Below are 24,929 nucleotides of genomic sequence, written 5' to 3'. Positions count from 1 at the left end.
CATGCTCGCATTTTTCTATTGTAATTTATTCATATTTTTTCTAATGAGATCTTATAATTGAAATTTATCTTTTTGTATTTTTAATCAGCATTAGTTCAGATTCACAAAAAAAAGACGTACATAAAAAGAAAAAAAATACATAAAAAGAAAAAAATACATATATATATAAATATAGGTTTAATAAATTATGTTGAGAAACACTTTAGCAAGAGTTTAAAACATATTTATTTCTCAGTAAGGAAACATATATAGGTTATAGTCCTTATTCTGTGGAGTTTCAAAGAATGTAAGGATTCTTCTCTTCAGAGGGAAGAAAACTGGTTCGCAAAACATGCAAATAGCTAAAAAGATTTGTTGGTTTTATCATTTCTGAAACTGCATTCCATGATTGTTGTCATGGAATGTAAAAATACTGTTTGTAAAAGAAGTTTGCATAAATTGTTTGTGCAAAATCACGCTGACACACACTGGATCACCAAAGTTAAGCAATGTTGAACATGGTCAGTACTAAATGGGTAACCATTTGTGACTTCCAGATGCTGTATGCGCTCTTTACTTATCTCGGTATTGTTTCTAATCGTCCTGGTCTTCTCCTTGCCACTGGACTCAAGCAGTGCCGATTCAGAAAAGGTGTGGTTGGAGATTGCGCAACCCTTGCCTCACAATTAAATGCGCAGCTGCCCCTACAGGGGGTATCCGTTGTCTTTTGAAACTGAACAGGGGCATCATAACATGGCTCTGTATATATATATATATATATATATATATATATATATATATATATATATATATATATCAATTAATTCATTAAGAAATCGTAAATAAAAGTAACATGTGAGAAAACGACATTGTTTTTGCATCGGCCTAATAGCTTCACCTTGGTTCTGAGAGGGATGTTTCTGTTTCTCCATGATTATATCTCGGAGGAAAACAAAAATCAAAAGACCATTCCCGTTATGACTTATTTAGCTTGAAAGGCAAAGATGTAACATTGATTCTGGTTGGTATGAAAATTTGCAACAGCTGTTTCATTTCGAAAAGTCCGACTCTAAAAAATGCAACGTGTTTCTGTTATTGTCCAAATCTTGGTTGATAATAATAATTCTCTTTTTTATTCTTTCTTCTCAGGTCAAGCAACGAAGAATCGAGAGTTGAATTTGAACTCTTCTGACCTCAAACAGCAATCATCATCTTTTTCTTCAGCAAGAAATGTTTATTTGCAAATGAAAGAGGATAACACAAACCCACAAAATATTTCTTTATCAAACATCCCGGTTCAACAAACTGAAGTCGACTGTCTAATTAATACACAGAACAGAACATTCACGGAAGATAATCACAGTGTCACGACAGAAAGTATGTCTGACTTTTCTTTCCAATTGACGAAACCTCCGATTTCAATATGGCTGCAGAAGGCGGACAAGGGCTGCAAAATGCCCAGGTCTAATACCGAAGAATCCATGCCGTCCTGGCTGAAGTCAGGTGCTGATGCCAGAGACATCCAACATTTCAAGACATTTGGTTCGTCACCTGATCGAAAGGTTTCCAATTATCAAAAGGGCTGCGAAGTAAAGACAACCGATGCTGGTGCAGCCACTATTGCAGATCGCAAAGACATTGATGACAAAAGTTTCCGTTTATCACATGACGGTTTTTTGTCTTGTCGATCTAAAGCATCTTTCATTCAGAATTCAAGCATTTTAGTTGATTCTAAATCCGCTAAGATGATGAATACTAACTGGATTTCAGCTGCCCCCATTGCTTCCCCTGAGGAGTTTTCATTACCGACAGACAAAATAAGACCCAAAATATCAAGAAAACCCAATTTAAAGATCAAACTTGTTAGCCCTCCACCACATGGGCGCAATCGAAACAATTCAAAATCCTCAGAACCAAAGGATGAGACGGGTTGCGTATCTGATCCATTGGGGTCCAATAAAATCTTGTCTTTCATTCCAACGTCTCCAAGTGTCCCTGAAAACGAAGCCCCTCAGTCAATGAAAAGAGAGAAATTCAATTCTAGCCAAATTCCCAAATGCAGTTTGTCTGTTCCACAATCCCCTGCATCTTTAAGTCCCACTCGGTTCCAGCTGGAAGTTTCCAGTAATTCTCAAGTGACATTCGTATGAAATTGTAAGATTTTTTTTTTTATTTGAAGTTGATGAAAACCAGAAAAAAATATTTCTTCCAGGAAACTCTGATTAAACTAAAAAAAAAAAAAATCTAAATTGCTTGAATTTTTCACATTTTTATGTAAAACAATTTTTGGACAAACATGAGGTAATCCCCATCACCCATCACCCATCCGCCCACCACAAATGGAATCATTTGCAAGATTCACAATCCTATTTGCAATCCAGACATATTTGTTACAAATTAACTTCAGTCTGTGCTTGATTTGTCCACCACGTTTCAACCATGAATGTCCAGCAGTCTTTGTTCTTATTGTTGGTTTAATGATATGCTCGGAGATGTTGGTTATTTTGATTGATACACAAGTGAAATATGGCAGTTCGAAATAAAAAGTACAACTATTTACGTATCAGGCAAAATTATTTGTGCAAACCAAAAATTATGGAAAATTATCAATTTAATAAAATTATTTTACTATTTGTAGTCAACCAACTCCGAAGGACAAGACGGCATGGCCTCTTCACATTAAAAGAAGGAAGATAATGACGCGATGACTTAAAGATGGATAGTGCAAATATGAGTAAGAAATAAATTTCTGCTTGATAATTTTCTATATTAAAAAAAAAAAAAAATGCAGAAAGGAAGAAAAGGAAAATCCTAAATAATAAAATATATGAGAAACTATTTTTCTATGAGACATACCAAATAAAGAATAAGGTGCATTGGCATGAAAATACAAGAATAAAGAAATGAAGAAAATCCTTGAGAACATACAGTAGAACAGAGAAATGAATGTCAAATTTATTTGGTGATTGTTTTGTACATATTCGACAAAATTATTGGTGCAACTACACTATAATAGCAAAATTAAAAATTTTTAATATTGAATTTTAACACAAACTAACGATCTCTATTTAATTGTCATGTTAAAGTTAAATGAAAATATCAAAAAATTACGAAAAACAAGTTAGAAAAAGGTTATTAAAAAAAACATTTTTGGAGAAAAATTACCGAAAATAAAATGTTTGGCTAAAAAAAAAAAAAATTCACCGGAAAGTTCCAAGGGGAGGTAAATGTATGTAACGCCAATTTTTTAATAATAAATTGTGCATAAATAAGTTACTTTCCTTGTTTTTAGGATAACCGAGTTATTTCCCTTTTTATTATGTCACATTGTCCTCAAAAATATGGCAAGGGTTTGTTTTTTCTTACAATAAAGATTGCAAACTTGTGTTTTTTTTTTTAAAGTAATATGGTAATATTTAAGTACTTTTGACATGCCAAGTAAGTAGGTATTTGTTCCTTGAAATTGACACAAAAAGTAAGTAGTTATTGTTTTTTGTTTTAATCCATTTTTTTTTTAGTTTTTCGAATTTCACTATTATAATGTAGTTGCACCAAATTATTTATGTATACAAAAAATTATGGGAAATTATCAACTAGAATTTTGATAAAAAATAAAATTATTTTACTATTTGTAATCCAAAAAACACCAAAGGACAACGACATAAGGCACGTTCATAATAGAAGAACGGAGATAAACTGCAACGATGTGCTAGCTTTCATATGCATGATAAAAATATCAGTAAAGAAATGAATCTTAGTTATTACTAATCCAAAATTTTCATGAACTGTTGGTGTACATAAATAGTTTTGCCTGATGCGTAAGTATATCAAATAGTTTTCCTGTTAATTTATATTCTTAACTGACATATTTCCCTTGTGTATTACTTGAAACAACCACCGACTTTAGTGATCGGTTAACCGATAAAAGGTATGATTGTGAATAGGCTTAGCACTCACCAGACCTTAACTTCCGATATTTTTTTTATTATTATATATAACTACAAGATTTTGTAGAAGTCATTATCAGTGATTGGTCACTGATCATGGCCAATAATGTTTCCCAGGAGAGTGAGGGACAGCAAGTCTCCTCAGATTTTTAGTATTCTCCACATATTTCGATAATCATTGCAAATTATTTTGCATTATCACCACAGCAATTTGCTATCAATTTCTTACTAGCATTCCCCTTTGCTCTTCTTTGAAATTTGAGTTACAATGAGCCTCTACATGGTTCCGGTACTTGTGCACTGTTCCAGTAGAGGTCTGGTTGGTGCTCTCTCTTCCCAGCTTTTCCAAGCTCCTTAACCTTTAAATTTATTATTATTACAACAAAATAGAAAGTGTATTGTTGCACAGGCTGCTTTTCTATCAAAACAGTTCCCAGAGTATTCTTTAACTCAAGAAAACCATCACGGCCAAGAGAGGAGTGTATAAGCGCCATTGCTAATTTTGCACGTAATACCCAGGTGTGTTTGTCATTGGAGTAAAGACTGTTGGACATTGATAATTGAAACTTGGTAGACAAGTCAAGTATATACTGAAGCTTATTTATAACCAAATATGGTTGGATTGCAAAAAAGGATTGTGAATTTTATTAACGGTTCCATGGATGATTTTTTTTTTTTTTTTTGAAGAACAGAAGCATCCTGTAACACTCAGCTTCATTCTGTTCATATAAGACAAAACCTTACATAAAAACAATTAAAAATGATTAAAAAAAAAACAAGTGTTTTTCATATTATTGGAAATTTAAGAAAAGAAAAAATGAGTGTAAAGTCAATGTAATGTTTTATAGCAAGATATTTTTTATTTGACATTTTTATCTGAAAATTCCAACAAATAAAATGAAAATAGTCTCAAGCAGGTTATAGTCAGCTAACATACTTCCTAACTTCCAGTGTGCCTGCTACCAGAAGTGGTGGAAAGGCAAAACAGTTCCTTTATTTTTATTGTTCTTTAGTATTTCTATTGTGGGGTGATTTATTGAAATAAATTATAAGATAAGGGCATTATTGAAAAATATACAATAAAAATTAACAAAATTATGCAGATAAAAATAACACAATCTTTATTTGCATTTTTATTAACAAAATTAAAAAAAAAAAGTTTTTATTTTATTTGAAATTTTATAATATATGTTCATGAAAGTATAAAAAAATTTTTTTTTTATTTTTAAATTTATATAATAAATATGTTCATGAAAGTATAAAAAATTTTTATTTTTATTTTTAAATTTATATAATAAATATGTTTATGAAAGTATAAAAATGTTTTTTTTATTTTTAAATTTATATAATAAATATGTTTATGAAAGTATAAAATGTTTTTTTTATTTTTAAATTTATATAATAAATATGTTTATGAAAGTATAAAAATGTTTTTTTTATTTTTAAATTTATATAATAAATATGTTTATGAAAGTATAAAAATAAAATTATTGAAATCAAAATAACAAATAATTAACAGGCATGAGAGAAAAAAAAGCAAAGGAACTGATTTACTTTGTCACCGCTTCTGGTAGCGTTATGCCAGAAGTTAGGAAGTATGTTAGCTGACTATTTCTATAAAAGTGCTTATATATACGTATATATACGTGCTTACATAAAAACAATTAAAAATGATAAAAAAATACAAAACAAGTGTTGTTCATATTATTGGAAATTAAAAAAAAAAAAATTAGTGTAAAGTCAATGTAATATTTTATAACATTTTTTATTTGAAATTTTTATCTGAAAATTACAGCAAATAAAATGAAATTATAGCCTCAAGCGTTAAAAATAATTTCATTTTTCTTTATATACCTATTTCAATCTCCTTTTACCCAAGCAGAAACTTGTTTGGTTGATTGTTTTTTTTTTCTTTTAGTATGGTGTGGATCGGAGAGTTTTGTCAACGATAAGTTCCGCGAGAAGGTTTCCATTGTTAAGCTTCTCTAACAAGTCTCTGATGTATTTCCTGCGATGAGTTTGCTCCATGGCAAATTTTTTCACCAGTGTGTACCGTAACTAAAGAATTAAACAAAAAAGGTTTTAAAATTAAAAAGAAATGCAATAGAACTTTTTCTTCCATCTTTTTCACCTACCCACCCCACTCCTATATATAAAAGCCAATGTTTATATTATCTAGATTATTCGGACTACTGTTCTCATCTTGAGTGTCATTCACAGAAGTTCTAAGTACTTTGCAATTGTATTTTTGTATTTTTAGTGTCACCTGCACTGAGGATTGAATTTTCAATCTCCAGAAGAGTGTAACTTTTACAACTGAACTTTACCAAATACTGTATCCACTATGTCACGGGTCCTTATAAAATAACACTCAAAATGAGAACAGTAGTCTGAATAATCCAAATAATCCAAATTATCAATTCTCATCTCAGAAATTCAAAAACATAATACTATTCTCATCTAGAATATGATTCTCACAATGTTTTGGCCAATGTAACCTCTGATCTTCTTTGAGTGTATCCACAGAGATAGAATGCTCTCATTCAATCAGCCATGACCATGTACAAGTCTTAAATAATTCGCAACTGTATTCTGCGTATCGCCTGCACTGAGAATTAAACCTCAGTATCGGGCAAGGACCTGTAGCGTACAGATTAAATACCAGGTAAAATTCAGTTGTAAATGACACTCTTCTGGAGGTTGAAGGTTCAATCCTCAGTGCGGGCAATATGTAGAACACAATTGCGAGTTACTTATGATATCTACCCAGTTATGGTTGATGGAATGAGAACATCCTACCTCTGTGGGTTAAATAGAGGATTCCGTTCACAATTCTGTACAGATTTCAGAGTTCAACAAGCTACACCTGAAGAAGGCCAGAAGATACATTGGCTGAAACGTTGTGTGAATAACACTCAAGATTGAAAACAGTAATCTGAATGATACAAATTATCAACCCTTATCTCAAAAATTCAGACATAAGTCAATATTTGTTGGTTATAGAAATCGTAATGTTTAGATTTAAAACATTCAAGTTACAATAGGGGGTAAATTTTTCAAGGAATCTAAAGACGTCCTTGGTTCCATCTGAAGTCAGTAAGGGCAATTATTGGTTAGGTTCATGAAATAACTAATATATTAGAATGTAAATAAACAATTCATTTCGTTTTTTATTTAAATAGATTTTATTTTTGATTCATAAAACAAAAATAAAACTAAACAAAGAATATGTTGGTGAAGAATGTAATTAAAATTGCTTTAATATTTAAATAATCTTTGGTATTTTTAAGATTTAAACTAATTCATTTTGATTTTTTTAAAAACTAGTTTTATTTTACAGTTGTAAGAAATGCCATTTTTTTTTTTTTTTTTAGAATACAGTAATCATGTTAACAGTTTTTTTATTACTTGACCTCATATTCCAAATCTTATTTTTAACTTTATTTCAAAGAAAAAAATTGTAAACATGACTATATTTGAAAGTTTTTCTTTTTCCTAAGAAATCTTTCAGCCAGCAATATATCTCTACACAGACATCGCTGAGTGAAAATCGATTTTGAAAAAAATCCATAAATAAAAATTTAATTAAAATTTTATGTATAGGTACGGATAGAAATAAGGGAATTAACGGTAATAGTCAGCTAACATACTTCCAGCATGGCTGCTACCGGAAGTAGTCACAAGGCAAATCAGTTCCTTCACTTTTTTTCTCTCACGCCTATATCTCCCCTGTGCATGTACTTTTTTTTCTTTTTTTAAATGTTTTTTTGATCATTCTTTTTTTATTTAACAATCATTGAAAAGTTTTATTTTGGTCTTATTTTAATTACGAATTATTGAAATTAGTTTTATTTTTTAAGAATTATTGAAAACATTTTTTAAAATCTTTTTAAGTAAAGAACAATGTAAGTTTATGAAGCAATGTTAGCCACGGAATTAGAAAAAAAAAAAAAACCCTTATTTTTATAATTTCATAAATATATTTCTTATAAAATTTCAAATAAAATAAAAACATTTTTTTTTTTTAAGTTTTGTTATTAAAAGTGCAAATCAAAACTAATTGTATTCTTTTTATCTGTATAATTTTGTTAAATTTATTGTATATTTTTCAATAATGTCCTTTTCTTATATTTTATTTTATTTCAATAAATCGCTCCACAATAGAAATACTGAAGAACATTAAAAGTGGAGGAACTGATTTGCCTTGTCACCACTTCCGGTAGCAGACCCACTGAAAGTTAGGAAGTTCATTAACTGACTATAACCGAACTAACCAAAGACAATCTTCATCTTAATGTCCATTTTTACATGCTGACATCTATTGCAGAGCTTTTAGAAATTGGCTTGCAAGCTAATCTCTGGCCACGTCATTATCTTGAATCACATCATAATTTATTGGTAAAAAATAGCAAAGTGCAACAAGGCTTATAAGAAGACAAAAAAATATATGCATTTTGTATTATTTGGATTCTTATCTTGAGTGTCATTTTCACAGCATTTCGGTTGATGTAACCTCCAACCTTCTTCAGGTGTATCTTGTCAAACTCAGAAATGTTTGCCAGACTCGGGAATTTGGACAGAATTTTAGATGGAACCTTTCATTTATTTCATGGGGTAGCATGCTCTCGTTCCTTCAGCCATGACTGGATAGTGGTTCTAAGTAATTTGCAATTATATTTTTCGGTTGGCCACACTGAGAATTGAACCTTCAGGAATACTCTAACCACAATGGCATGGGTACTTGCAGACAGTTCTAGTACGAATTTTGGTAGTCTTAAACCTATTTTATTTGTAGCTGTAAATATTATTTATTAATAATTATGATTACTATAATATATATATAATATATATATATATATAAATTAATTAATAAGTAATAAATAATATTTAAATAAAATAAAAAAAGTAATACATCCTAAAGTGTGGGGGGAAAAAAATGTAAACAAAGGGCAAATAACTCCTTTCTTATAAAAAAACGTTCAGGGAGCAAAAAAAAAAGAAAGAAATTAATCGCTAATAAAAAAAAAAAATTATTAAAAATTCAACAATCTTACATTTATAAGCGATAAAAATCGTGCATAAAAATTGGCAAGGGCCTGGTGGTCGCGTGGTAAAACACTAGACTACTTATCAAGCCATTGTAGGTTCGATCCTTGTCAATTAAGTCTAGCTATACTGATGAGGAGCAAACTCTGGAACATGAACGTATATAGATGACTTACTTTTATGCACGTAGTAATTATTGATTAATAATTAATATTTAACATATATATATATATATATATATATATATATTATTGTTTACTTATTAGTGTGTACATTATCTATAAAAATGATGAAGAAGGTCAGAAGTTACATCAACTGAAACGTTGAAAATGACGCTCAAGATAGGAACAGTAGTCCAAAGAACACAAATAATACAAAATAACCCTTATCTCAAAAATTCAGAAATGTAATAAGTATACTGTTTGAATATTTGTCTAAGGCGACTTTAAACATGGATACAAGATGAAATTGCCTATGGTATTATAGAAAAACTAATTTGCGGATAACTGCTTGTCAACTACTGATCTAGACAATAAAAATTGAGCTGAGAAAAATGTTTTTTTTTATTTTTTTTTTTTTATAACTTATTACAGTAAGAAACTTTTAAGTAACCAGATATCCAATTTTGAATTTATACACCGTCCATAATATGTTTTGTTAGCCGTCAACTGAAATGAACGGCTCTCATCTTGAGGAGGCTCTATGTTTAGACAAGCTTCTGAGTCTGACCTTTACTCCTGATCTGAAATGGAACACGTACATCAAATCTGTTGCCCAGGTCGCTGGAAAAATGGTGGGATCATTCTACTGCTTAAGTAGATATCTCACTGCCGATGCTATTCTCTATCTGTATAAGAGCCAAGTACATACTAGGATGGAGTACTGTTGCTACATCTGGGCAGGAGCTGCTAGAAGCAATTTATCCTGCCTTGACAGTGTTCAAAATAGACTTTGTAGCCCAGTGAGAGATGCCCTTTTCTTTTCCTTGCAACCTCTTTACCACAGAAGAGACGTTGCAAACCTGTCTTTGCTTTGTTATTTTCATGGCAAGTGCTCGTCTTGCCAAACTTTCATGAAAAACACCCGTCTAACTGAAACCACTATCAATAATTTCCTCCACTCTTTATCTGTGCTTAAACCTAAACCTAAGATTCCATGAACAAAGTTCCTTTCTTAGAACTGCGCGCCTGTGGAACTCTCTTCCATTTCCCTGCTTTCCAGCTGACTACAATGTGTGGTCGTCTTCAAGTCCAGTGTAAACAAGTTCTTGATGGACCATCCCTTTAAGTAATTCAATTTACCAAATTTCCACTAACAATTACTACAATATTGTTCCAATGACTACCATACACTCATTAACCTTTATCCTCGAGTGGCCTCCGGGCCTTGATAAGTGATGACTATTGTAAAAAAAAAAAAAAAATTGAACTTTACAGATCATGTTCGCTTATACTATGGCTAGATGATGTCATATTTTGCAATTGCAAAAGGTCTTGAATATATACATATGTTAGAGGTCATTTTTTTTTTTTTTTGAAAGTATTACAAAAACTACCTGCCATATATACCCAGTGAACCAAGTGCAAGAAATTCAAACAATTGGACTTGAAAGGACGATCAGAATCTTAAAAAGATCTCTTGGTTGGAATATATAAGAGCGGGTGAATATTTGGCATCTGATAGGATGCCTCATGCCCAGATTAGACAAATTAATAAGAAAATTGAAAAAAAAAAAGAAAATTTCATAATTGAAATAAAATTGCAATTTTTTTATAAACCTTGAAATATTTTGCACGGATCACCAATGGGTGACCACTGATTTATTGAAAGTATAGTTTTATGTTTGTTTTACAATCTACAAAGATACAAAAAAGTTGTAAAAAATTTGAAAGACAAGTAATGTTGAACACTGCCAGAGAACAAGAAAAGCCACGGTATCTTTGAAGTCTCGACAATCACTTCACTTCACTTCAAAATCTAAATTTTTTTTTTTGGTGTATTGATATTCATATTAAAACCCTTTTCTTAATGTATTTAAAAAGAAAATACAACTTTCTTATATATGGATCATTGAATTGCATTCATCTGCAAAAGATCTAGCTAATTTGCATTTTGTTTTAAATATTCCTTTTAATTAATTCCTTATTAGTTTTTTTTGTTTTCTTATGGGACTAACGAGGGGTACCCGGCGTTGCCCGGGTGTTTGAGGGGGTTAAAAAAAAAAAGTAAGTATGAGGATCGAACCCGAACAGTTGAGGCAAAGTTGTAAATTAAAGTGTGAAAAAAAAAAAAAAGAAGTGCGATGTTAACCATTGCCCCACTGCGAGATGCTAACAGAAACACGTTTGAATTTCTTTAATTAGTTGGATTTAGCAGGTGCCCGTTTTAAATGAAGTCAAGTTTTGACTGCGGGATGGTATTCACTTACTGCTGAACGCTTTTTTTTTCCCCCCGAAGATGTTATAGGAAAAAGACTAACCCACATGCGGCGAGCGACAAATATTGAATATTTATCTTCCCGAAATCGACCAAATTAAATAGACAGGCGAGCTTCGTTGTTAACTGTGAGATATTACGATTTGTATGTGATATAAAAAGTTTTAAAAAGTTGTGAACCGACCGACCGCTTCTCTGAAAGAAGCCTTTTGTAGACACACAGAAAAAGCGAACACACATACATACATACATTTTCGCTTTTATATTTATGGATGCTCATCTTTAGTTAACTATTACGTGTAATTATATTCATGCAGATATTCTACATGATTTATATTTGTGTCATATTTGCATAAAAAAGTTATAGTAAACATAACACGTTTTCTATATATATTTATGTATGCATGTATATATTTGTTTAAAAAATTTTACCTACCAAACTCCTGTCAGTTTTTGGTCTACAGACATGAAACTTAATATATAGGGTATTCGAACACATGTAAAACTTTATATTTGGGTTTTAGCCGGGGAAAATCGATGCAAAAGTGTGAAAATTAAAAAAATGAAATTTACTAGGTGAAGGTCGAATGACAGCATTACAAATATGCATGCATGACTTAATAGCTATTGGTTTGTGTTTTAATTTTAGCTTTGCAGTAAAAATGTTTTCATTGTACAGTCATTAATGTCAAAGGAAAAAGTAAATTGTAAGTTTTGGTTTCGATTCTTGGTGGTGGCACATTTTTTTTTTTAACTTTTTAAATTATTTCTATATATTGGGTCCAATATAATCTCCATATATAATATTTTGATTGCAGAAATTCCCCTCTGCACCAAAGTACTGTAGATTTGCAATGTATTATGTTTACACTATTAGCTGCTACCTTATTTAACTTTAGAACGGAATTTTAGACTTACTTAGTCGTTATAATACAAGCCTACATTTCATCTTAGGAGCGCCATCATCAAAATCACCCCATCTTTAGAGGAAGTAGTTACTATTTTTCTCTCTAATTTTAAATTCCTCTCACCAACACCAGTCTATACTATATATAAATATACACATTCTACATATAGTGTCCTGTCTCTCTTCGTAATTGGATCATGAACTCATAGACAAACCATTACCTTTCCTTTCCACATTTCTCCCTATACAAGTTCCGGCCATTATCATTGGCTGCCCTCCGACTAATCACTTACTCAAAATTACACATCTTTTTAAATAAACAAACATGCTAGATCTATACAAATATGGTCACTCTCTCTATGCGCTACAATCATTATAGCCCAAAATAAACTAATGCTTTGTTTACTTATTTTACTGTTTACCACACTTTATGCATAGATAAACAAATGTACCCGCAAAATTGTGCTGTGGTAAAGTAAACTACAACAAACAAATTTTTTTTTTTTAATTTATATGAATACAATTCTTCATTGTTAGGACGATACAAAAGTACAATGCAAGGGGAGTAATTCTTTACTTCTTTGGGCAAAGTTGCCTCCCCCTTAGTCCTAAACTTTAAATTCTCACGACTTCTCACAAGATCAACAACCGAAAGTAGAGACAGTGGAGAGAAAAACACAGTGACTTTAAAATGGAGAATGAGCATCATTCCAGTTCGTTCCAGTTATCATACTTGGACTTCTAACCTTTCATGTAATATGTTTGAATTGTCGTTACATGTGTGTGTCTCCATAATAAACGTATATCGCTATGTAAGAGCGAGTGATTTTCTTATTTGTTCATAATTATTCCATTCTTCTATCATGTTCTGCAAATATACCCACCTGAAGACTGGACACCCTGCGGTAAGATATTTTATGTTATAATAATCCTAATGCATCCCACTATATAACACTTGTTTTTATATTTACAACAATTTACGCTTTCTGCATAGATAAACAAATGTACCCACGATATTAGAGCACAACAGTATGGAAACTAATATGCAAAGAGAAAGATTGTAGCTGCGCTAAAATAAACCACAACCACAAACAAACCAATTGTTTTCCTTCCTTTATTTTTAAAAAAAATTATTGTTATTATATAATGGTTTGTTTGAACCCTTTTTTTCCCCCCCATTTATATACTTTAATCAACTTCCGACACACTCAACAAACTCTGACATCATTTTCCTTCACTGTCAGCTAGGCCGTTCTTTCCAAAGAGGGGGCAGTTTTTGCGACTGCCTTGCGATACATACATTTGAAAGACGTTTGCAAAATCATTAACGCCTTGCAATATGTACATTTTATAGGCATTATTTCGAAGGCCCGTAATGCTGTAAGTTCACCATATCCAGGTTGGAGGTGTCCATTGCGAAATCCATTCTTAACAGGATGAGATTGGGGGTTGGGCAACAACAACAACAGCCATACTTTAATTTTTTACACAGGGGATGGACATGCTACCACCAGGCAATGCCGGTTAACAAGTCCTGCTCGTATAATAATAAATAAAAAATCTGCAATAATCAAGATATGTTTAAGCATATTTTACGACCAGGCAATGCCGGTTGGCCTGTTAGTAAGAAATAAATCAAAATGGTGGTAGATAACCCACCCAATAAGTGTTACCGTGACATTTCTTGGGTGGATTTCTACCAGCATTTTGATTTGAAGATGTAAGGAGACACCACAGCCATCCTTTATTGTTCTTTGGCAGCGTTCAACATTACTTTTTTAAAAAATTTTTTTACGATCAGGATAAACATTTTACATGAAATAAAAACACTAAAATCTTATTCAGCTAGGTAGAAAAGTAACTTATCTTGCCTTTAATAACATGTATTTGCTATGTATTTGTTTTTGACAACTTTTTCATACCTCTGTGGATTGTAAAACAAACCTGAAGTTGTGAAAACTGATATTCATCATCTTTAATTGCAATTTCAAAATCAACATTAGGAAAGCGATAGTGTTACTTACGTGTGGGTTATCATTCGGAATATCAAGGTCAAGCATCAAATAGCATACATCAGTCACATATGCTAATTTCAGAATCTCATAAGCTCTCAGATGCTGACAAAACAAAAAAAAAAGAATTGAAGTTAGCTTTTAAAATAGAAAACCATAAATAATCAGTTTTGGTTTCGGTTTAAGCTGATGCACCCAAGTCATATGGACATATTTTTTTATTTTTGAAATCACAACTTTATAATATATAAAAATCGATAGAAAATTGACTGTATAATAATATATAACAAAATCTGTATAAATCAAAATATCATATTTAAGCACATTTTACAACCAGGCTATGCTGGGCGTCCCTGCTAGCTTAGATAAATACTTTTGCAGTTTTAACAAAAAAAGCTACAATAATATCAGGACGTCTGCATTTATGCTGGACATTTACAAAATGCCAACATCAATATATTACATATGAATAAGTCCGCTGTGGAATTTCCACAGGTTCTGCTAGTTATGATATTTGAAAACGAGGCTTCATCAAAGGGGGTTGGTATCTCTTTCATATTTTTGTTCAGGGTTTCCAGATTGGCCTTTTTAACAACCCTGAAATTTGGCCTATTTTAAAAAGCATTTTGGCCTTCAAAAATTGTATTTGATCTTTTTTAAAGCATAATGTACATATTAACTTAAGGCAGGAACAGGCAGAATATTATATAGATATTTGAAAACGAGGCTACATCAAAGGGAGGTCACTCTCATATTCTTGTCCAGGGTTGCCAGATAGGCCTTTTTAAAACTAAGTGTTGCAAATTTGATTTTAAAAAAAATCTTTTTTTTTAAGCAGTTTGACTTTTAAAAATTGTATTTAGCGTTTTTCTAAGTGTAACATACGGACTAACTAAGAAAAGAACGGAATATTAGGTGCTTCTATCTTATAATAACAAAAAAAAATATTGAATAACAAGTAAAACAAGTGGTACCTATGTAATTGTCATGTCGCAAGTAGTAAAATATCCAAAAATTACAAAAATCGATAAGGTAGGAAAATAATTATTGATGAAAAAATACAGTTGTAAAATCTAGTGATTCAGTTTCTAAATCTACTGATTTGAATTGGAGATTTAACAGGGAAGTAAATAAGTTTTCAATTTCTCACAAATTTGATCAGTTATTTTTTTATGAAAAAAACCCTAAAAATTCAAACAGTTAAAGAAAAACTTATTTTTTAAACATTCACACATCATGTATATATGTTTATTTTTGTTTTCTGAATAAATTCTGTCTGCTACACTTTGTTTCAACTGAGTTACTTCCACTTTTGCTTACATCACATGACCCAATATGTCCGCCCAGCATGTAACCTTATCGGAACTCTTTTTACCCTTATCAGAACCGTTTTACATGAATAATTATTTTTCTACTTTATCGTTTTCCATAATTTTTGAATATGTTACTATTTGTGACATGAGAATTATGTAGGTACCATTTATTTTAATTGAAATTCAATATTTTTTTCATTATTATAATAGAGAAGCACCCGATATTATATAGATAGCATGTTTATATGTCTATCACTATTGTTGGTCTTAACACAGATGAGGTATATACTTAATCGGCCCTAATCTGCAAATGATAGTACCTATTTACAATGCCTCCCCACGGGACAGAGTTAGACACCAGGGTCGGTTTTTAACGTGGAGAAAAGGTACAAAAATAAAAATTGTCTCAGTCGTGAAGGATTTCTCCTCCACTGAAAGAGAACGAGAAATGGAAGTGCCGCATCTGAAGAACAGATACTACACTTTGAGATATTAAATCTTTTATTCATGTTAAAAAATACAGTCAAAATCAACGATGAACAAAAAACTTAGGCACATGGCCAACTCAAAAGGGAGGATTTTGGGGGTCGTTGGTCATCCTTGTCACTCCAGAACTAAACAAAGTCAAAAGTTTCTCCCAGCTAGTATCTTCTTTCACCATAATACCGCATTCACCCTTTCATATTTGGGGACGTCCTACTTAACTCCCAATTTTTAAAACATTTTTTATTGACGTGTAAAAACAAAAAAGATAATAAAATGGTACAATAATTCATTTGTGTCGAGGGCGGGGGAAGAAAAAACAATAGGTGATTAGTAGGACCCTCCCAACCCCGTCTAGTTGATAGACTGCCCGTTCCACTAGGTTTGTAAAAGGAACCTCGCTTCTGCGGGTCAGTCTCTAGGTGGGGATGCCCTCTAGATGGGGGTGAATGGAGAAAAGAAATTTTTGTGGGTAAGGGATGGAGGTTAGATTGTATTTCTTTTTCTCCAAGATGGGTAAAATTTAGAGGAAGGGGTGAAAACAAAAATTGCAGGTAAGAGGGGATGGGGATCTTGGAGGCTTCCTAATCGGGGAGGGATGGAACACACACTCAGCTAGCTGAGAGGCTACTTGTTTAATTTTACTTTACAGAACTGCGCGTTCCACACCTAGGCGGGGAACACGTATTCAAATTTGGCTCCTCTTCGTACACACAGACTTGCCACATGTATCCATCTTCTGTCAAATGCCGCGCGATGCAGCCTTCTTCTAACACATCTGATCTTCACCCGTAGTTGGTGTTTAAAGAAAGCGATACACTTTGATCTTGACCAAAGTGAGCTATCGAGGAGCATGATAAAAGTGAGCAAAAATTGTGCCACAAACAATTTTGGCCTGCACATTCATGTTCTCAGCAACTAGAAGTTCACATGGAAACTAATGCTCTGTACGGCTTCCTGCAATCTCCTATAATTGTTTTGTATGATCCTGCCTAGTTATTGGGTGCCTTTTGTTGTTGTATGACAACAAAAGGCCATCAATAACTAGGTGATCCTTTTCTGATGTTCAATTTAGCTAACCTAGTAACATTCGGTCTCTCAACCATCAGTCAAATTTTTATTAATTCAATACATCTCAGTTCAGCTAGCCAGTATCACTCTAACAATTGACCAGTTACCTTCAAGCACATGACTTATAACTAAAGATAGAGACCCAACCCAGTCAATGACAATGTCACATAATTCAACTGATCTGATTACATTTGACCATTTGACTCATTACTAAACTAATGTGGCCAATCCCAGCCAACCACAGTGTTATATAATTCAACTGACCTAATTACATTTGATCACATGACTCATTATTAAATTAATGCGGCCAATCCCAGCCAACCCCATTGTCACATGACTAAATTAAAAATTAGTAAGATAAATGAGAGTCTACTTACTGTTTTATCTTTATCTTTATTGGTTAAGAAGGAAAACTGAAATCATAAAAATAACCAAACCAAATTTATATCAATATTAACTCATAACACAACTTTTTCAGCCCCCCCCCAAAGAAAAATAAATAAAATAATGAGAAAGACAATATTTAAAAAAAATATTATTAAAACATTTTTAACAACTGAAACAACGTTTGTTTTTCTTTTTTGAGAAAGGGTTGATTATCTCTAGAAATGCCCAAAATTTTCCACCATCCTGGATTTTGTTAAGTTGTATTTATTAAAACTGTATGGGAACAGAAAATATTGTTTTTTTTTTTTTTTTCGAAAATCACATAAATTAATTCAGTAGTTTTATCTTTATAAAGGAAATTATTTTAAAGTAAGTTGAGTTTTTTTGAATGCCTATCCCCCACCCCCATGTTAAGAATGGCTTCTTAAAATCATGCCAGTTTAAATTATTTGAAGTTATTTTCTTTCAGACTGTTTTCAAAATGGTGTTGCAAGATCATGGCTCCTAGTTTATCCATAAAATTTAATTTTCTAATTTCAAAATAAAACTGCTTGACCAATTTACATGATTTTTAGTATGTGATATTTTCTTTCCATCTCTGGTATGCTCATTATACAATCTTTTCTTTCTTTTTTTTTCTTCAGGGTGGGCGGATTCTGCACAAGAGCGGGTTCTGTAATAAGGATTGAACCTGGTGTTCATGTGTGAAGGAGTGAAGAGTGTAGATATTTTGTCTAGATGTACATGTAGATTTGGGGGAATGGGAGTATCTAGTATACTATTAAGACTCTGATCTTGCATGTTTCTTATCCGCCCCTCCACACACCTCATGCTCACTGGATGACATCATATAATTAAATAGAGGTGATAGACAAGGAGGGGTGTGTGTAAATTCTTTATGACATCATAATGAGAAAGGATGATGCCATGGATAGCATAACCTTAACTGGTGGTTTGGAATCAATCAACAATTATTTTATTTCTGACAATCAACCAGGTTTTGTTTTTTATGTGTGCCTGTGTCAAGTAGGCTTTTGTGATAAAACCATGTGAACCCCACTCAACAACTGCTGACCCCAATGCTGTTTCTCTGGTTTTCTCTTCTTTATCATGTCTTCTGGCCATGTCATCGTCTCTCACATTGGCGGCTGCCAAGGGAGAATGGACAGGTTCACAAGTATATAAAAATAAAATAAATGAAACATAAAAAACAAACTGACACATTCTGCTAATATCATTTATATTGTGTGTGTTCAAATTCTAAGAAATTTTAGAGAAATCTTTTAAAAAAATCAAATTCTATAGAAATCTTTAAAAAAAAAATGAGATTCTATAAAAAAAACTTTTTAAAAAATCAAATTCTATAGAAATCTTTTTAAAAAAATGAAATTCTATAGAAATCTTTTTAAAAAAATGAAATTCTATAGAAATCTTTTTTAGAAAAATGAAATTCTATAGAAATCTTTTTGAAAAAAATGAAATTCTATAGAAATCTTTTAAAAAAAAATGAAATTCTATAGAAATCTTTTTAAAAAAAATGAAATTCTATAGAAATCTTAAAAAAAAAAAAATCAAAAGAAAAAATAATTCACTTACTTTTAGATCTGTAAATGGGGTCTGCTGACAATACTGGAAACAAAAATATGTTAACAATTATAACTTTAATTTAGGCAATATTTAAAATAGCAATAAGATAAAATGTAAAACATTTATTTTTTACTTTAATTTTGGCATTCAAATAACGCTGAGATCAAAATTATCTCCCTTGGAGATATTTAGCTTTTAACATGAGAGGATGATATTGTCATGTGATTTGGTAATCTAGTGCCCCCATCTACCCTGTCATCATAAATTCAAAGAGAAAACTGTCTCTTACTGGCATGGACTTCAAACAGGTCGAATGTTGCCTTTACATCCTTAGCTTCATAGCGTGCTTTTCAAACTCTAATGGACTTGGTTTGATAGAGTTATTACTATGTAAGAAAAACAAATCGTGAATCACAAGGAGATCTCACTGTTACATATCGAAAGCTATGAGTTACACGGAGAGGAGTGATTGAATGATGAAAGATCAGAATTTAACCTTTCAATTAATGGAAGTTGGCAAAAATCATATGACTTCCAGAGGAGAGAGAATTTTGTTTCTTCCTGGCGATACTTTATGCAGAGTGTATGCATATACGATGCAATGTAGCCCCATTGACCTGCCGTCGCCCACAAACGTTGTGTGCTGTGGCTTTGTTCTCCACTTTTCGTTGTTCTTGTTCTGGCTGTGCCATCATCGTCTTTTTCACATTATCGATTACGTTGGTGAGGATGTACATGGTCACAAAGAGAAAAAATAAAACACGGAGAAGCAAGAAAAACACAGACTCTGATGCTTCACATATATGTCGGTTGGGCTCTGGGTATGTGTGTCTACATGCTAAGATTCATGTCTATGTCCTATTGAGACTGGGTTCGTCTGCTGCTGTCAGTTCATCTCAATCTCCAAAAGCTTTTCCATGTTTAAGCTTAACCATATTACCTTTCATGCTCGCATTTTTCTATTGTAATATATATAGTCTTTGAAGTTTTTAACCTTTAAAACTATACAAAAAAAAATTTTTTAAATATTTTTTATCATATATTATATATACTAGCAAAAGTACCCGTCGTTGACTGGGTTCCAAAACAGCCTACAAAAAATGGACTCTGATTTATTAAAGTATGATAGGTTATGAAAAGAAAGGGTTGTAAAGAGATAGCTTCGAATTCGGAGGTATCAAAACCAAAGCAAAATATGATGAAAGTAAAAATAAAATAGATAAACCCCATAATTTATTATACCATACCTGTTCACACTGAAACACTTATCACAATATTATGTGGATCTATATTAAAAAACCTTGTTAAATTTTGTGATATATTTCCATTCTATGGCGGTCAGGCGTGAACGAACACCCCATAATTTTATTATACCTTATTTCTTCAAACTAAAACATGATTATCAAAGTATACTTATGCAGATAGATATGAAAAGTCGTTATTAAAGTTTGTGCCTATTTCCATTCTATGGAGGCCAGGCACGAACGCAGATGCCACAATTTTATTATACCATCCTTATTTAAGTTAAAACATACTTATCAAAGTATTATTATGTACATCTGTATCAAAAACACTTGTAAACGTTTTTTTTAAATTTTAAATTTTTTATTTCCATACTTTATGAACCAGGCGCGAACGCAGACCCCACAATTTTAATGAACCACCGTTCTGCAGAATCAAACATACCCATATCTGTGTCTCGATACATCTATCATTATATGCAATCAGTTTTTTAAAATAGTCAACCATATAGGAGCCTATTCGTGACCAAACACACACACACACACACACACACAGACATCCAGCTTTATATTATATATATATATATATATATATATATATATACATAACATATTCATAAACAAAAACAACATTAAACGAACCGTTTGCACATGTCCAACAAATGCATTCTTGTGCATGTGGTGTTTTTGTAAGTGAGCGATAAAAAACAAATCACATTATAACAGTCTTTTTGCATACATGCACGGTCGCTGGTCATTCATTGTTTTCACTGTCGATTTTCAATGTTAGGGCTGTTAACGATTGCGGTCGTTGATGTTCAATTTAACTCAAGACGAATCTACTCATGGAAACACAATGGAGACTTGCTGAGCTTGCAAACGTTTTATTTAGAGTATGATTGTTCATAGGAAGAAAGACCAATTTAATTCTGATTACTTGTTTACTTGGGATTGAGAGACGCAGACGGCATCATCTATGTGACATTCGCTTAATTTCTCTATACATTTTAAGAAAGCATATTGTCTCTCTCGATTCCCACGTTGGACACATTAGAAACATTGTTCTGTCTTTAACACATGACGTAAAAGGTAACATAAATAAACAAAACAAAGCCTTTTTACATACGTGCGCAGTCGCTAGTTTTTCATTTATTTTTTATCATTGAGCCACGATCTATCTCCAACTGTAGTCAAAGTCCAACTGAACTCTCAACTCTGACTGCCGTAAAGTCCCACCTCACTCATTGACTGTCGTCCCTAATGTTTCCCCTGACTCACAGTACCCTTCCCCCCAGTAGTCTATTGTTCTCTACTTATTGGTCATTCCACCCAGTCACTCGTCACACCCTGAATTTAAATCTACCCTTACCTCTCTTTGTCTATGTTAAGAACAAGTAGTTTCTGTCCATTTTCTATTGGTAAATCTATTTCCTACTTTATTTATCTTCCTACTTCCTCTCTTAATGGCTGCACTTTATTGACCATAGTATCACACGTAAAAGGCACCGTCCCCTTTAAGGTCGGGGCGGCTGCACACAATATAGCTACATGAAATCTGACACAAGCTAGCTATCTCTCCCTTTCTTTCTCCAAAGGAGAGCTCACATTCACTAGAGTCCAGATTTCCTCACCCTGTTTGTGAAGGTGAAACTATATTAATAAACTAAAAGTGATCCACAGATGATCAAGAACCTGTTTCCCAATCCTAGCGCTACCAGATCAGGCTGTCTGAAGGTACTGGCCTCCTGACCTAAAATGCATCGAACATTGATCTTATTGTTTCTTTTTCCTTTCCCTTTTCAAAACTCAATTATATTCTACGAAGCCAAAAAAACAAACACAAGTTTTCCTCTCCAAAACAACCAAACCAAACACCATGAATAAATATTTGAAGATATAAAGAACTTGAAGAATAAAAACCTTTTCCCATAATTCCTGGATTCAGCATTAACTAACCCGAAGATGGTTGATATGCCGTTAAGCAAAACAACTAATTGTAACTTGACTGTTACTTTTTAACTGTGTCGTTACACTTCGAACCTGTCAGATCCACATGCTGTCTGGTACCGTCGCAAAGGAACAAACAAATAAAACAGGAAAGAAATAAAAATCCGACTCTGCATTTTTTTAAAGTGCAAATGAAATGCATTTATTTGTGGTTAATAAACTCATATTTGCTTCGTATTACTGGTTTTTCTGTCAAAAAAAATTTTTTTTTTTTGGCACTATCCAGAGAAATATCAGCTTTATCAAAACATATTTGTTGATTAAATATATTTCTCATTCTGTGGAATTTCCACAGGTCCTGCTAGTCTTCATAACAATATGCTAAGGCCTTTCATAACTGCTTTTACTTATCTTCCTCCCACAGCGGAAGATATGACACAAGGTCGCAAAGTGGAGTTTGAAACCAGTGCCCTAGAGGAAGAGTATTCTGGCCAAGCAAAAATTGCCTGAGCAACCCTGTCAGCATTCTCCCGATATGAGCACCTCTGGCGATTACCAATAAACTAATCCATTCTCAAAGGGCAAGAAGGTAAAGCTTGAGCAGGTGGATTTTCTAGAATTGACCAGGACCATACCTCAGACTGACAGTGAAGAAGCCATCCTCAAAAATGGTAGAGACACTGTGATTGGTCAATAATCTGGTGTCATTAATGAGGACAATTCTGACTTTATTCATTTGAAAATGAATTGTTCCAAAATCAAATTATGTCTTCCTATCAATTAAAACAATATCATAATACGCTAAAGTAGTGGTTATAGTAACTTATAGAACGATGTGGAAGTGACCCCAATCCTTCAAATACCTTAGATATTCATTTTTTTGTACAACAAATTGTCATATATTGCGATTATTGAATTATAGATCATTTATCTGTTGAATAACTATGCATTCTATAAATTCATGATTAATTTAAAATTTAAATTCCAAAGCTGCTACAAAAATTAATTACAAATCAATTCAAAATTATTCAAACGCACACATTTCCACTGTTATGTAAATTATATTTATGAACTGATCTTAACCCTTCACCAGCAGAATTTTTTTATGCAATAAATAAATTTTCTTATCATGAAACCTACACGTCATGGAAATTAGCATGCAACTGATGCACAAACATAAACAAACCCCTCATTCACTTGTTGAACCATGCATATACCTGTACTTTGAAGACCAGTTGAACTGACAAACCATAAGAGTAAGAAATATTGTTTTTTTGTTCTTTTACTTGAAAGTACCATTTGGTGGTAAAGGGTTAATGAGACAGCTGGTATTGTAGTTTTTTAACTAGCAATTCTATCTTGGGCTCTTTTTTTGATGTGGCACACCTCAAGTCGTCTACCACATTTTTTAAGGATGAGAAGTTAGAAGAATACTGCTTCACATAAATTGTTGCGATTTTTGATATTACTGGGAAATTTTTGGAAAATTTTTGCCGCAAATTATTGTCGTTGTATTTTATGAATATGTTATTCACTTTGTTTTATGATATTCACATTCGGCTCAAACTCAATTGATGATCCCATGACATTGGTGTTGTGACCCCAGGTTGGGAACCACTGCACTAAGGCAGTTCATGTTGTATGTACATACGTTATTACTTTTCACACCCATTAAAAAAAAAATGAGATTGTCCAATCAGCAAAAATGATGTGATAATTAATCTGGTGTCACTCATGATTCTGACCTTAATAAGATTAAAAATGAAGACATTTCATGCAAATGTAATATGCACAAACTGCAGCACAATATCTGAGGCGTGCTGTAGGCATATTACCTCTCCACTTCCTCGATAATCATAGATTCCTATATTTTTTCTGCTGAGAGTTAACTGCCACAATTGGTTAAAATTAATGGAAGTAGTAAAATCTTTTCTCTCTAATTAATTCCTCCTTCCTCCGCCACCACTTACACCATTTCCAGGATCGTTCACAAGGGACAGTTACGAAGGAACGCCGGTTTGGGTTTTCTTTACTTCGTAGTTGCTTAAAAAAACTGGAATGGAATTTTAACGTCCCTTTTCGTTCTATACTTTCTACTGGGTGAAACGCACCATGGACTTAACCGAATCGAAGGGTTATTTATGCCATTTTTTTTTTATTTTTGCTTTTCGCTGTGTTTTTTGTTTTTGTTTTTCCAAACACGTTCATCATTTTTTTCCCCCTTATATTTTTGCTTTCTGTTTTTCCGATTTCTTTTGTAAAGAAGTTTTATGTTTGTTCGCTGTTTTTTATTTTTGTTTTTGTTTTTCCGATTTTTTACAGAAGTTTAATATCGTCTTTTTTTTTAAATATTTAAACAAGGTTAATAATTCTGCTTATTCTTTACTTTACACTCTCCCTTACACACACACTTCCAAACACCCGGGCAACACCGGGTACCCCCGCTAGTTTAAAAATAAATAGCTGACAAAAACAATTATATTCACAAAAGAACAGCTATTTTTTTCTTAGTAACATTGAACCTGACAAACATTTACTATACCGAAAGAAATGTTATTCTTGACAGTAAATTA

General features: G+C 32.3%; 2 protein-coding genes across 9 annotated transcripts in view; one reads left to right on the top strand and one right to left on the bottom strand.

Annotated features, from left to right (window-relative positions):
• The window catches only part of LOC145242133 (regulator of G-protein signaling 12-like), a 190,755-nt gene extending 187,577 nt beyond the window's left edge, over positions 1-3,178 (top strand). For 6 of the 7 annotated variants that reach the window (XM_080105058.1, XM_080105061.1, XM_080105062.1 and 3 more), the window contains one exon: positions 1,129-3,178. In XM_080105058.1, coding sequence (XP_079961184.1) covers positions 1,129-2,129 — 1,001 coding nt within the window. In that variant the 3' untranslated portion in view covers positions 2,130-3,178. The remainder of the gene's footprint in view (positions 1-1,128) is intronic. The other variant, XM_080105064.1, reaches the window with a different exon arrangement.
• Positions 3,179-5,672: 2,494 nt separating this feature from the next.
• The window catches only part of LOC145242134 (uncharacterized), a 68,055-nt gene continuing 48,798 nt past the window's right edge, over positions 5,673-24,929 (bottom strand). For both annotated transcript variants that reach the window (XM_080105065.1, XM_080105066.1), the window contains 4 exons: positions 19,178-19,210; positions 17,572-17,607; positions 14,340-14,432; positions 5,673-5,984 (listed from right to left, as the gene is read on the bottom strand). In XM_080105065.1, coding sequence (XP_079961191.1) covers positions 5,841-5,984; positions 14,340-14,432; positions 17,572-17,607; positions 19,178-19,210 — 306 coding nt within the window. In that variant the 3' untranslated portion in view covers positions 5,673-5,840. The remainder of the gene's footprint in view (positions 5,985-14,339; positions 14,433-17,571; positions 17,608-19,177; positions 19,211-24,929) is intronic.

Source organism: Euprymna scolopes, chromosome 21 (assembly GCF_053919585.1).
Source record: "Euprymna scolopes isolate OS-2025 chromosome 21, ASM5391958v1, whole genome shotgun sequence".
Taxonomy (NCBI): Eukaryota; Metazoa; Mollusca; class Cephalopoda; order Sepiida; family Sepiolidae; genus Euprymna; species Euprymna scolopes.
Note: the sequence above shows the minus strand (reverse complement) of the source record. Positions and strands in the feature narration are given on the sequence as shown.